At 46.8% G+C, this 13,675-nt stretch overlaps 1 protein-coding gene across 9 annotated transcripts in view; it reads left to right on the top strand.

Annotated features, from left to right (window-relative positions):
* MYT1L (myelin transcription factor 1 like) overlaps window positions 1-13,675 on the top strand; it is a 542,339-nt gene that overhangs the window by 415,216 nt on the left and 113,448 nt on the right. For all 9 annotated transcript variants that reach the window (XM_030921195.1, XM_030921201.1, XM_030921198.1 and 6 more), the window contains 3 exons: window positions 1,139-1,273; window positions 6,333-6,423; window positions 8,272-8,379. In XM_030921195.1, the coding sequence (XP_030777055.1) occupies window positions 1,139-1,273; window positions 6,333-6,423; window positions 8,272-8,379 (334 nt within the window). The remainder of the gene's footprint in view (window positions 1-1,138; window positions 1,274-6,332; window positions 6,424-8,271; window positions 8,380-13,675) is intronic.

Below are 13,675 nucleotides of genomic sequence, written 5' to 3' on the forward strand. Positions count from 1 at the left end.
TAGCAATCATGATTGGCCTGATTCATGGAATATCAAAAAGAACTAATCCGTAAAGAAAATTTAACTATTGCATTTCTGGACTAATAATGATCGCTATCTGTTGGTGATCTGAGCAACTGGTTTTCAAAAACTGGCTAAAAATACAGTGTTTCACACACTTAGATTTACTGTTTGGTCTGAGCTTTACTTTAGAAATATTTTCTGAAGTTATTATATTGCATATTTATGAACTATAGTCAATTCCGGATATAGAAATAATTTTGTGAGCAATATCATTACATTTCTGGCCTCTAGTACTGAATTTATTTTTTAACCAAAGCTCTGCCCTAATTTGCCCTTGACTGGTACTTGCAGAGAAGCCGACAGGGCTGTAGAAACCCATTACTTCTTAATTTTGTGTATGCATGCACGGCATTCTACGAGCCTTCCTCTGGTTCCAAGTACAGATGAAGAAATCAAAACAAAAGGCTGCTCCCGTGGCTTCTGAAACATGTTGGTTACCCGTCACCTCTGTCAGGTGGGCTTTCCACCTTTTTGGTCATTTGCTTGCAGTGCCTTCTGAGAGTTCAGTTTATTTTCAGAAAAGCGCTGAATTGGTGTGCTACGAAACAATGTCACCTGACCTCCGGAGAGCAAATTTCAATGCCAGTCAAATCCTGCAGCTTCTAGTGTATGCGATCAGAGCACTCAATAAGAAAGAAATTCAGCTAAAGAGGTTTTGAACAGAATGACACTCTCTGGTTGAATTTCACAGAAAATTGCTGAATGATGATGGCACAGAATTTCGTTCTCTAAGAAGGTCACTGTCTCATCACGATTTACGTTGATTCCTTTGAGCAACACAGCTTATCATGTAACACACGGGAAAATAATGAATCAGAGTTAAGGTGAGGGGTAGGCTTTTCTTTTCTTTAGAATAAAAATTAAAATACTTTATGATTCATGGTTATACTGTGTGAGGTTGAAGAAAGTCACCCAAAACCAAAGAACTATCTAAGCAAAAGTCTGATGTCACAGCCTGTCCCCCTGACACCTGCTTTATTTCTTTCTTTAGCAAGGTTCCTTCAGATTGTGAAATAATCACATTTGTCTTTGATTGGTAAACATTTATTCTCTTGGCACCTGTTGTCGCTTTTAGATCCCTCAAGAACAGAAAAGAAAGAGAGCAAGTGTCCAACCCCCGGGTGTGATGGAACCGGCCACGTAACTGGGCTGTACCCACATCACCGCAGCCTGTCCGGATGCCCGCACAAAGATAGGGTCCCTCCAGAAAGTAAGTCCACATCTCACTGCTACCCTTGGGGGTATAAACACCCATGACTCTGTCTCTGTCATCCCTCTTACCTGACGTCATCTCCATCGTACGGCTCGGTGCAACCTGACTTAACTAGGCCCCTACTTGATGGGCAACTGATCCAGGATTCGTGGGTGTGCCAGTGGCACAGCCCCAGGAGAGTGGTGCACCATGAAGCCCACCACCCCTAACAAAGCTCCTGCACAGGCCTGGGTTCTCGTCCCGAGTTCAGCTCTGACCTGCTTTGTGACCCTGGCAGGTTGCTTCCAGGCATCTTTTCTCATAATTACAGAATTGAATCTGATGGTCTCTAAGATGTCCCTTCCACTATGAAACTGCCAGGAATCCCAGAGGAGAGAGGCCTTGAGACAGACATTTCTTGCCCAAATATCTGAATTTCTGTACATCATCCAAATGCATATTTAGATCTGAAGTTTTATTGCATTTCACCTGTAAAGTCTGTCTCATGTCATAGTTGTCTCAACATTTCAACACTATAGGTTCTTCAATAAGGAAGGAGGTTGAAATCAGATGGGTTTTGATCTTAAGCATTCTTTTTAATTAGGTTCTGATCGTGTGGGATAAATCCATGAATATAACTAAATTTTTTTAGAATTGAAATGATATACATCTTTTTTGTTTATCCTTTCAGCACATAAAGTATGCCAATAAATTAAATACTGCAGCTAGAATTGACGGTTCAGGGAAAAGGCACATTCTCAGAAATTAGTGTATGAGTTTAAGGTTCTGGTTTTGAGTCTATGGCATGGGAAGAGTTTCCCTTACTGTCTAAGACAAGTTTCTAGTGGGGGACGTGTCATAACATGGCTTGAGAGGTGACAAGATGACCAGTTAATTACTTCAAGGCCCTTTTGAGGACTGTCCCATTAAAATGGGTAACTTTGAGATACTTGAGAGCAAAACCTGTCAGCATAAAGAAACGTTCTCAGGAGCATTTGGGACTTAGGAAGTGTTTGCTGAACGTTTTCCAGTGAAAGATCTTTAGATGCGATTATGGCTCCAGGTTTTCAAATGGCTCCTCAAAATAGCAAACCTGTGTTTTTTGTAACCATCTTGTGAACAAGCCTGAAGAGCCGTAAAAATAAACAAATCAGAGCAAGTGGCTCCAATCCCGTGTGTTACATGAGCAGGAAGACAGCATGGTTTGACAACAGCTTCCATGTACCCAGCACACACTTGGTGCCAGGGCGCAGCTCGCACACAGCAAACACAAGTTCACCTAATCCCCAATCAACACTGTAGGGCAACACCCGCCCTTTCATTCGGATGAGGAAGGTGAGAGTCAGAGACTCTGGCACCCTCTCTTTCCAGAGGTTAGCCAATACCTGGCAAATTGAGGATGTGCGACATCTTGTTAAAAAAATCTGAGCAGGTACTAACTTGCTCAGGTAAGCTCCAGGCTAAGATGTAAATCCGTATCTGTCTGACCTCCAAACCTCTCTGTCTCCTCTGAAACCTGGGTTTGGTGTTCCGGTTTCCATTTGAACGCGTGATGTGACACCCAACACTTTGCAGCTCTCTATACCTCATCTTCCTCATCTGTAAAGTGAGGCAGGAGGACGAAGCTCTAGTGTTCTAAGAAGAAAGAGTTTCTTTATGTGTGTTTAAGACCTACATATTCACCTTCAAGGTAGATTGTCAGCTCGTTTATATGGATGGGAAATTCTTCTGACTCCCTGTTTTCACAGTACAGGCCTAAATGAAGTGGGAGTGTGGACTGGCAAGGTGCCCATCACGCCGGCTGCAGGTGCCTCCCAGGGCCAGATCGCTCTCGGAGGCAGGGAGGCTCAGCTCTGCCACGGGCAGCACAGGTGCATGCCAGACAATACAGAGGAGGCTTCTCAGCCTTTGCTCCTGTGCAATTCTTTGTAACACCACAAGCATTTACTAAAATGATTAGAGAATTCCATCCATAGAAGGCTTTTAATTTAATTTTATTTTTTTCTGGGCTAGTTTCCCCTAATCATCATTTCTGTCCAACTAAATTCCATAAAGAAACCAGCAGCACACTGTGTCAGGACCACCGAGGACACGCCATTGCCCGAGACACCGTACTGGCCCTCAGAGAGCTCCCAGCCCGGCTGAGAGAAGGGCATGGGCATGAGGCTGGGGCTCTGCATGATGCCGGGGCTCTGCACAGTAGGGACTCCACAGCATGGTCTAGGCAGGAGGGAGAACCCCTCCCAGAGTCCCCAAGGCTGCCCTGAGGTGATGCTCCAGCTGTCTTGTGTGAGCGGTGAGGAACCCACAGCATTTTCTAAAGGCTGTTGTAAAAGTCCACACAAGAGATCAGGGCGTGGAAAAGACAGTGGTAGTAGGAATAAAAATGCTGGGCAGATTCACAAAACATCCGGAGATAGGCAGGCAGGCTATGGAGGACAGCACACGTGAGGACTAAGAGAAGAGGGGAGACCGAGAGGAGGCCAAGGATTGTGGCCTTGGTGAACTTAAGGACGCCAGGGCCGATAATCCGTACAGAAAGCTGAGCAGTAGGGCCACATTTGATGGAGAAACTGGGACTTGTATTCTTCCCACTTGAGTTGGAGGAGCTGCATGATATTCCATAGGGTTTGGGGAGGTGGCTCTGGAGGCCTGGGGAGGTCAGGTGGAGAGGTGGCTACCTGGATACCGTCCTTGGAGCAGCATTCATGGAAACTGAGAATGGAATTGCTTAGGGAGGAGGCATAAGGCGGGAATGAAGGAGGGCTCATAAATGGGAAGTTTGGCCATGAATGTATGGTAAGATGAAGCACAGAAACAGGAGCAGGTGGAGGAAAATCAGAAACAGAAAACCAGGAGAGGAAGGTGTTTCTGATAAAGCCCCGTGTAGGAAGGCAACACCCGGGGTGCCACAGAGGTCCAAGAGGAAGAACTAGGGGGGTCACAGGGTGTTTTTGTTTTTGTTTTTTGTTTTGTGTGTGTGTGTGTGTTTTAGACGGAGCCTCACTGTGTCGCCCAGGCTAGAGTACAATGGCGCAGTCTCGGCTTACTGCAGCCTCCGCCTCCAGGGTTCAAGTGATTCTCCTGCCTCAGCCTCCTGAGTAGCAGGGATTACAGGCGCATGCCAACATGGCTGGCTAATTTTTGCATTTTTGGTAGAGACAGGGTTCCACCACATTGGTCAGGCTGGTCTCGAACTCCTGACCTCGTGATCCACCCGCCTCAGCCTCCCTAAGTGCTGGGATTACAGGCGTGAGCCATTGCGCCCAGCAGGGTTTCTTGAGTAAAAGCCTCTTGTTGACCCCAAGAGACGGATGTGAGAAGAGGAGAGAGGCATAGGAGCTGCACATGCTGCAGAAGTTTGAGAAATGTGATTGAGATGGATGAAGTAGCAGCAGAGTGTGGACCAAGGATAGCAAGCGCAGTCCACCTCAGGACGATTCAGGGGCGAGGCTGGGAGTGTGCACCCCCACGCAGCAGGGGACAGGGGTAAGGTCCATTTGCCATTGGGACCTCAGGTCAGAGTGACATATGTGCGCCATCCCCGGGGAAAACTGTGTGTGAAAAGTTTACCATAAAAGGAAAGGAAAGTTGCAGGTGCACGTCAGAGGAAAGCTGTGTGAAGGAAAGCATTTGTGTGCTGTTGTCACATGGTGGTGGACAAATAGTAAAGAAGAAAGAATGAATGAAGTAGGTAGATGGATGTCCTGCAGGAAGGAGGACCGCACACATGCTTCCTGGAGAGGCCTCCCTGAAAGGGAGGAGCAGCACTTCTTCCTCCGGGATAGGCGAGGAAGGGGGCAGGGAACTGTGCTTGGATTCTCTCAGAAAGGAGCCCTCCTGTGACCCCCTCCAGCCAGGTCCCAGCACAAGATGAGCCAAAGGTGGACTCACTTTGATCATTTATTTTTCTGACGGCACTTACTAGGCACCTACCACATCTAGGACAAGCCAGGAACTGTGGGAGTGATAAAGCTAAGACCAAAGCACAGTCTTTGGAAGGGACTGCCCAGCAGCAAGAAGACAGGGTGTGGACTCAGATAACAGCAGCACCATGTGGACGTGGGATTCAGTGCCCAGCAGACTGCAGGGGAAAGAGAGACGTTGTTCTAGAGAAGGAGGAAAAGTGTAGAAAATACAATTACGTAACTAGGGTAGGCAGATCTGTTTTGAATAGACCTTCCATGTTCACCTGGCCTCAGGTAAACCTTGCTGGCAGGGAAAGCCGCCACCCCATTGCCCTGGAGTTTGGAGACAGCAGGCTCAGAGGAGCAGAGCATCATGCAGACAGGGTCCGTGTGGGGGTCCCTTCGTCCCTGCTAACCTTGCCCCAGAACCCAGAGTAGTGGAGTGTCCACGAAGGACCAGAAAAGAAGGAAGACACAAATAAGTCAGGTCTAACACCACTGCTGGGAAAATGCAAGCCGCTCCCCGCAGCCAGCTGCTGGGAAAATGCAAGCCGCTCCCCGCAGCCAGCTGGCCAGCAGCACCCTTGCACCACAAGAGGAGTCTGTGCGGCCTCTCCCGCTTACTCATTTCACAGGGCAAAAACACAGAACGCTTACTATTCTAGCTCATTCTATTTAAAGAATAATAAAGCACTAGGTTCCTAAAGGAAGCGTGATTATTTAATTCATTTTATTTAAAATTAAGGTTTGTGGTTCTGTATTCATCTACCCAGCACACATTCATAATGCTGTGTGTTTCCAAAGCGCAGGGGTGTTTTAAAATCCGCAGCCTCTGAGTTGTTGTACGGCTAGTCAGCACTCTGTGCTTATGCATGGGCAACGTCTGTGAGGCCCTGGCTCTCCTAACCCATCAGGAAAGAGTCAGTTCTGTGTTCTCTGAACTCCCAGGCCCCCGGGTCCAGCACCCCTGCTGTGTGAGGCCCTTAGCGTAGGGTCCAGTCAACCTTCTTTCTCCTCCCACGTGTGTTTTCCTGACCATGCCCATCACAAACGTTTGTAGGACTGTCTGTCATGAGCGACTTGGCCTTTGTTAAATGACTGCATTTTCATGTGTCCTGACTGTGCCTCTGTTTTAACGCTGGCTGTTCTCTTTGCCTCTCCCTGTCAAGTCCTTGCCATGCATGAAAGTGTCCTCAAGTGCCCCACTCCGGGCTGCACGGGGCGCGGGCATGTCAACAGCAACAGGAACTCCCACCGAAGGTAAGCCACGCGTGCAGCATTGGTGTGGGAGGGAGTGCCGGCTGCCCTCCATGCCTCCTTCTTCCCGGGGAGGCGGACTGTGCTCCACCACATAGTGCTCCCTATAGTGCTCCTCACATACAGGCACCTGCTCCACATGGTGCTCCCCATAGCGCTCCCCAAGTGCAGGCACCCACGTGCAGCACTGGTGTGGGAGGGAGCGCCGGCTGCCTTCCATGCCTCCTCCTTCCCGGGGAGGCGGACTGTGCTCCATACGGTGCTCCCCATGGTGCTCCCCAAGTACAGCACCTCCACATAACGCACGGGAGTGGCAAGCACTCCATGCCCTTGTGGTGCAAACTGGATGATTTTAGTTGCCCCACCCACCTTATGGTAGTAGGGTATAGTATCAGGAGTGGAAACCATGACCATTTACAATGGCTGGAAGGAAGGAGGCCAAGCCTTTGCTGTCCTCCAGGGTGAAGACAGGGCTGTCCTAGTGCTCATTGGACAGGACATGGCCTGGAATGCAGCAAGCCTATACAGTATGTAGCTTGGCTTGGCTGCCCTTGGAATTCTGCAGAAACCCCAGATCACAAGTACCGATGTCTTCAGAAAACTTACAGATGTTTAGCAGACTAGGTGGGGGTCTGTGGGAGGCTAGGGTGCTGGAGAAATAGACTCTGGACTCCCGCTAACAAATGTACGCGAAATCACTCTTTTGTTTGTGAAAGATTTCAGTTCTCTTTTCCTGTTCTGTTCAGACTTGATAAGAACTACTCAGCTGCCCATAATATTCCGTTCTTATCTGGTAACTTTTTATTTCCAGAGACCGAAAAGTGATTCTTTTAAAGTTTGTCTGACAGTCTATGGTTTTATGAGTTCACATAAAATTATATCTAAAAGAAGGAAACTACTATAAGCTTCGCTCTAATTTTTGTTTGTCTGACTGGCAAACCTGGTTCTTTGTGTTAAATTTATAATGAAACAAATGACCACTGTGCCCTCCAGAGACATTCAGGTGTTTAATCTGCAGAAGCAGGAAATGATCGACAGGTTGGAGAGGTGTGGGCTGTGTGCTGTTCAATGCAGCATCCACAGTGTCAGGGCCTCCGTCAAACCTCAGCACGGGCGTGTTTTTGGGGTGTGACATATATATGGGGGGAGTGTCTGTGCATATGAGCAGATATGCATGGAGACACCCACAGCGCAGGCACAGTGATTTCACATAAAGTGAGCCTGCACGCAAAAGAGCCCAGCTGCTGTCTCCTCCATCTAGACGAAGCCCGAACTATTTGCCTCCACAGAACATTTTATTGCAGTCCTAGAAATCATTCTGCTTTCCTCTCCACTTTCATTTCCCTGCTTGTGGAGAACACCAAAGGGCTAAAGTCAGACAGGCCCCCCAGAGGCCACAGTCAATAGCATTTAGGAAATCAGCTTGGAGCTCCATCTTCTGGTAACAGTCAGTTCATTGCCATTCATGGGCTTAAAAACTCATCCTACCCAAGCTGTTAATTCTTCATCTCCAGAAATGGTGAGCTCTCCAGAACGGAATCTGTCTACAGTTTTCACCAGCTGTGTCCTCCTGAATGCATGGAGCTGGGACGCTCTCACTGGGAAGGACTGAGTACACCTCACACAGCACTGCCGCCAGCATTCTCTGCTGGAGACAAGCAGAAAGCATGCACCTAGAAACATGACTACCTCCCCCTCCCAGTCCACCCATCAGGATTGCCCATGCCAGGCTTGGGAAACCACCCCTCCCCCACAGCTCCACCTGCATCAGGGTCCTGGTGTTAAGGGAGGATTGGTGTCCTGTGAAGGCGTTCGAGGCGGGACCATTCAACCCGTTTTCTGTGATTGCAGCCTCTCCGGATGCCCGATCGCTGCAGCAGAGAAACTGGCCAAGGCACAGGAAAAGCACCAGAGCTGTGATGTGTCCAAGTCCAGCCAGGCCTCGGACCGCGTGCTCAGGTACCCAGCAGGAGTGCGCCGTCCGTCCGTGAGCTCTATCCACAGTCCACCCCACACCTCGGAGCCCTGGGGACACCTGCTCAGGGCATGTCCTTACAGCAGCAGGGACTGGGACGGGAGGGCAGGGCCGTGCTGGAAGCTGGGGCTGGGACGCCTCACTCCAGGCCAGGCTGTGTGAGGCCAAGGGTGTCATTTTCCCCCTGGTGTCTGGACTCATTGGGACGACTTACATGAGAGAGTTGGAGGAAATCATTTCTGATTTTGTTTCTGGACCTGGTATTTCATGAGTCTGAGTGCTAGATTAAAGGGAAGCTTTGAAAATTAATGAGATGCCCAAGGTAATTTTCTCATAATTTGGAGGAGAGGGCCTTGCACCAACCTGCAGGCGGGTGCTGATGTTTCTGACAATGCTAGGGGTATGAGCACCCCACGCATGCGTGTGGAAGCTCTCGCGTGCAAAGCCGGCAGAGCTCCCTCCTGTTACACCCGACACCCTGCGATGTAGGTGGGGGTAGGTATTGTCACCTCCGTTTGGCAAGTGAGAAAACCCAGAGTGCAGAGAGGTTAAAAGACCCGAATGTTACCGTGGGTCCATCAGTGTTACAGTGTTACAGATCGTCCGCCTGCAACCACTGTTTTCTTTAAGTTTTGGGAGGACAAGCTCCCCATGCACACAGCCCTGCTATGCATCCTTCATTCTTACATGTTGCTTCACATTCTCATCCTCGTGAAAACTATGACAATTGCCACATATCCTGCCTTCTCACACAACATCACTGCAGAAACACGCATCCTTGTCTCTATGTAATCATCCTAATTATCATCTTCACAGGTACGTATATTCTACTGTTCAGACGTACCCCCGCCCAGTGCCAAAACTAGGTTCTAGCTTTGAGGCATTCGGGCTGTTTCCCGCTTTTACTATTAAAGAGAGAGCAATAATAAACATTTCTTTCATATATACAGCACTTTGCCTCCGTTACTCCTTTGGCTACTCAGAAGGCGGAGGTGGGAGGATTGCTTTGAGCCCAGGAGGTCAAGGCTGCAGTGAGCTGTAATTTCACCACTGTACTCTAGCCCAGATGACAGAGCAAGACCCTGTCTAAAAAAAATAAGAAAGTAAATTATTTCTTTAGGATAAATATCTTGGAGCAAATCACTAGGCAAACAATATGAATATCCTTTTTGTTCTTGAGTGTGATTTCATAGCATCCCAAGAAGCTTCGAACATAGTCATTGAACCCCCCTCCTCCCTAAATAGAAAAGTTAAAATCTTTCTAGACAATTATAAATATTTAAGCAAAAATAAGAAAACAAAACCATCTATGACCCTCCTATCAAGAGAGAACTCCTCAGTAAATTGTGGCACAGAGTTTTCTGCATTTGGGGGTCCCGGCCTGAAGTGCCCCCAGAGCACCCATCTTCCCCATGGCAAGACCAAACGCTGAACAAGTCATAGGCCACCCTCCCTCTCCCCACCAGCCCACAGCTCATTATTGGCAGCATGAAAACCACCCCCACCCACCCAATGAAACAGACCAACCTGCCGGGCGCGGTGGCTCACGCCTGTAATCGCAGCACTTTGGGAGGCCGAGACGGGCGGATCACGAGGTCAGCAGATCGAGACCATCCTGGCTAACACGGTGAAACCCCGTCTCTACTAAAAAATACAAAAAAGTAGCCAGGCGAGGTGGCGGACACCTATAGTCCCAGCCACTCGGGAGGCTGAGGCAGGAGAATGGCGTGAACCCGGGAGGCGGAGCTTGCAGTGAGCTGAGATCCGGCCACTGCACTCCAGCCCGGGTGACAGAGCGAGACTCCGTCTCAAAAAAAAAAAAAAAAAACAGACCAACCCGCGGGTCTGTGTAATCCAAGGAGAATTTAGTCATAATCCAAGGACGTTAGTCAAGGAGAATTTGAAAGTTGGTAGGGAGATATTTCTTGCTGAGGGCTTTCATTAATTTTCTTCAGCCTACCTTGGCCAGACCCCTGAGAATCTGGAAGAACTCTAGTACCTGGCTGTTCCTGGAGTCACCAGGTGACTGCACTGCCCACCTACGGGCTGCTCTGCTCCTGGGGGCCGCAGTGGCCACCTATGGGCTGCTCTGCTCCCGGGGGCCAGCACAGAGTGAGGATTTCAGGGAGAAGCTCACAGCAGCTGGAGACCGACGAGGCATGCATGTAATTGTGAATACCACCTTGTCCAAACAGCCTCCACTCTGATGTTTGCCTCCTCACCTTTGGATGCTGAGTTTCTTTTCCTGAAATGCTTTCTTACCACCCCCCAACCCCCACCCCACGGATCTTAAACTTAAAAATCAACCCATTCTGTAAAACTGACTTCAAACATCCCTTTCTCCATTCAAACGTAACTGAATTGCATAGCCTGGAGTGTTCTCTCTTCTCCGGAATTCTCACAGCATTTGAACCCTTGAAATATGATCACATCACCCATGGTCTTTTGTTTTTTTTTTTTTAATTAAAAAAAAAATTTTAGAGACAGGGTTTCACTCTGTTGCCCAGGCTGGAATACAGTGGCACAATTATGGCTCACTGCAGCCTTGATGTCCTGGGCTCAAGCGATCCTCCCCATTCAACCTCCTGAGTAGCTGGGATAATAGGCACACACCACCATGCCTGGCTAATTTTTTTTTAATTTTATTTTTATTTTTTTTGTTTTTTGGAGAGATAGGGTCTCCCTATATTGCTCTGGTAAGTCTCAAACTCCTGGGCTTAAGTGATCCTCCTGGCTCCGCCTCTCAAAGTGTTGGGATTTCAGGCATGAGCCACCATGCCTGGCCTGCCCCAGCATCTTTTAAAGCAAGGCCTGAAGATATATTCATTTATGCACCATCATATTATCTGGGAAAATGTCTCAAGAACAATAGACAATTATTACATGATTTTATTGATTTGACAAGAAGTAAATCGGCTAAATTAATGAAATCACAATAAATGTATTGGTGATTTGGTAAATAAATTGGATATTTAACCAATATCCAATTTACATATATATAATTGGATATATATCCAATACTGTTATAAAAGTATAGATATGGCTATCAAACAGTCTAAACTCTGACTTTCTTTTCTTAAAAAATCCAGTTATCAAAACTTTGTAACTGCACCAAAACCAATATAAATTTATGAAATAATCAGAGTAAAGAGAGATTATCTACATGGGTGCCTATTAAGTCAGAATTTATAACAGCAACAAAATCAAAAAGTTGGAAAACAGTTAAATAGTACAATATTCATTGATTTCAGTACCACTCTGCTATTAAGAACTGTTTTTAAAGCCTGAGAAACAAAAAGGAAAATTAAATATCATGTAAAATGGAAACATAAAATATGTACAAGTGTGAGGTTCTAACGATTTAAGTAAATATAAAATGCATGAAGTCAATCATAAAAAATACACCAAAACCTTAAAAGTTTTTGTCTCTTGAAGATCTACAGGCAATTCTTTTAAAAAATAGCTTTTGTCTCTTCTAGATATTTTTTCAGTGAATCATAAAAAAGCAAAACATAATCATGAAAATAATTAAAAAGCAAGACAATAGTTTTAAACCTGTTTTCTGTAAGGCAAGTATAGATGATCTTGGTGTGCCTTTGTACATCGCCTTTAGAAAGAGAGCGAGGACTCGAGAGAAAATATATTTATGCAGACACACAAAAATACTTGTGGAAAATGAGGAAAGGAACAGATCAAAACCCCTCAGGTTTCCATCCCCAGGGAGAACAAAGAGAATACTGTCTGCACGTCTGTTGCCAAAGAGTTTCCTTCCTAAACAGCACACATTTGTACCTGCTGATATCATGCTTTCATACATCTGCTAAAATTTCACATTCATGCTAGAGGTACAGGCAATATTTGCAGATCTTACTGATACTAGTAATCAAGAAATAGGATCTTACTCAAACATTACTGTCTTCCTCCAGGTGTGGTGGCTCACGCCTCTAATCCCAGCACTTCAAGAGGCCGAGGCGGGTGGATCACCTGAGGTCAGGAGTTGGAGACCAGCCTGGCCAACATGGTGAAACCCTGTCTCCACTAAAAATAGAAAAATTAGCTAGGCATGGTGGCAGGAGCCTGTAATCCCAACTACTTGGGAGTCTGAGGCAGGAGAATCACTTGAACCCGGGAGGTGGAGGTTGCATTGAACCAAGACCGTGCCATTGCACTCCAACCTGGCAACAGAGTGAAACTACGTCTAAAAAAAATGACTGTCCTTCCTAAGCTATGAACCTCACACTAATGCATGAATTCACCACCTTTTGTTTTTTCCTGCTTGGTTGGGTCTTTAGTTGGAATACATTTTATATAGTTTAGAATGACAAAAATTCAACAGGAAACTCTCTGCCTTTAAAATTCACTGTTTTGTTAGCTTTACAGTGTGTAAAATGATGCTGATGTGAAAAGGTCTCTATTTTTTTGAAAATGGATCACTTGATGCCAAGGGTTCAAGACCAGCCTGACCAACTTGGCAAAACCCTGTCTCTACTAAAAATACAAAAATTAGCCAGGCGTGGTGGCTCATGATATAATCCCAGCTGCCTGGGAGGCTGAGGCAGGATAATCACTTGAGAAAAATACAAAGATGGCAGATTAGACTGTAGGATGTTATGATTAAGAATGCATCTATGGCCGGGCGCAGTGGCTCATGCCTATAATCCCAGGACTTTGGGGGGCCTACGTGGGTGAATAACTTGAGGTCAGGAGTTTGAAACCCGCCTGGCCAACACGGTGAAACCCCATCTCCACTGAAAATACAAAAATATTAGCTGTGCGTGGTGGTGGTGCACGCATGTAGTCCCAGCTACTCAGGAGGCTGAGGCAGGAGAATCGCTTGAACCCAGGAGGCAGAGGTTGCAGTGAGCTAAGATCATGCCACTGCATTCCAGCCCAGGCCACAAGACTGAGACTATCTCAATTAAAAAAAAAAAAAAAAAGAACGTGTCTGTATCTGAGCAGTTCTTCAGTGTCCATTCCATGAAGCCTTGAGCCCAGTGAGACTGTGGAGCTGTCAGTGGGGAGGACAGAATGCAGGACCCTTAGTGCACTGTGGGACCCTGCATGGTTGTGTCAGAAAAAGGACATTAGTGGAAAAACTGGTCAGATCCAAATACAGCCTCTAGTTCAGGAAAGAACTCCATACTAACGTTAATCGCCTGACTTTGCTCTTGTCTTACGGTTATGAAGGTGGTCACGTTGGCGGAAGTTGGTGGCAGGGTGTAAAGAAAACCTCTGTGCAACTTTTCTGCAAGTCTAAAATCGTTTTAAGTATAAAGTCTA

Source organism: Rhinopithecus roxellana, chromosome 17, assembly GCF_007565055.1.
Source record: "Rhinopithecus roxellana isolate Shanxi Qingling chromosome 17, ASM756505v1, whole genome shotgun sequence".
NCBI classification, from domain to species: Eukaryota; Metazoa; Chordata; class Mammalia; order Primates; family Cercopithecidae; genus Rhinopithecus; species Rhinopithecus roxellana.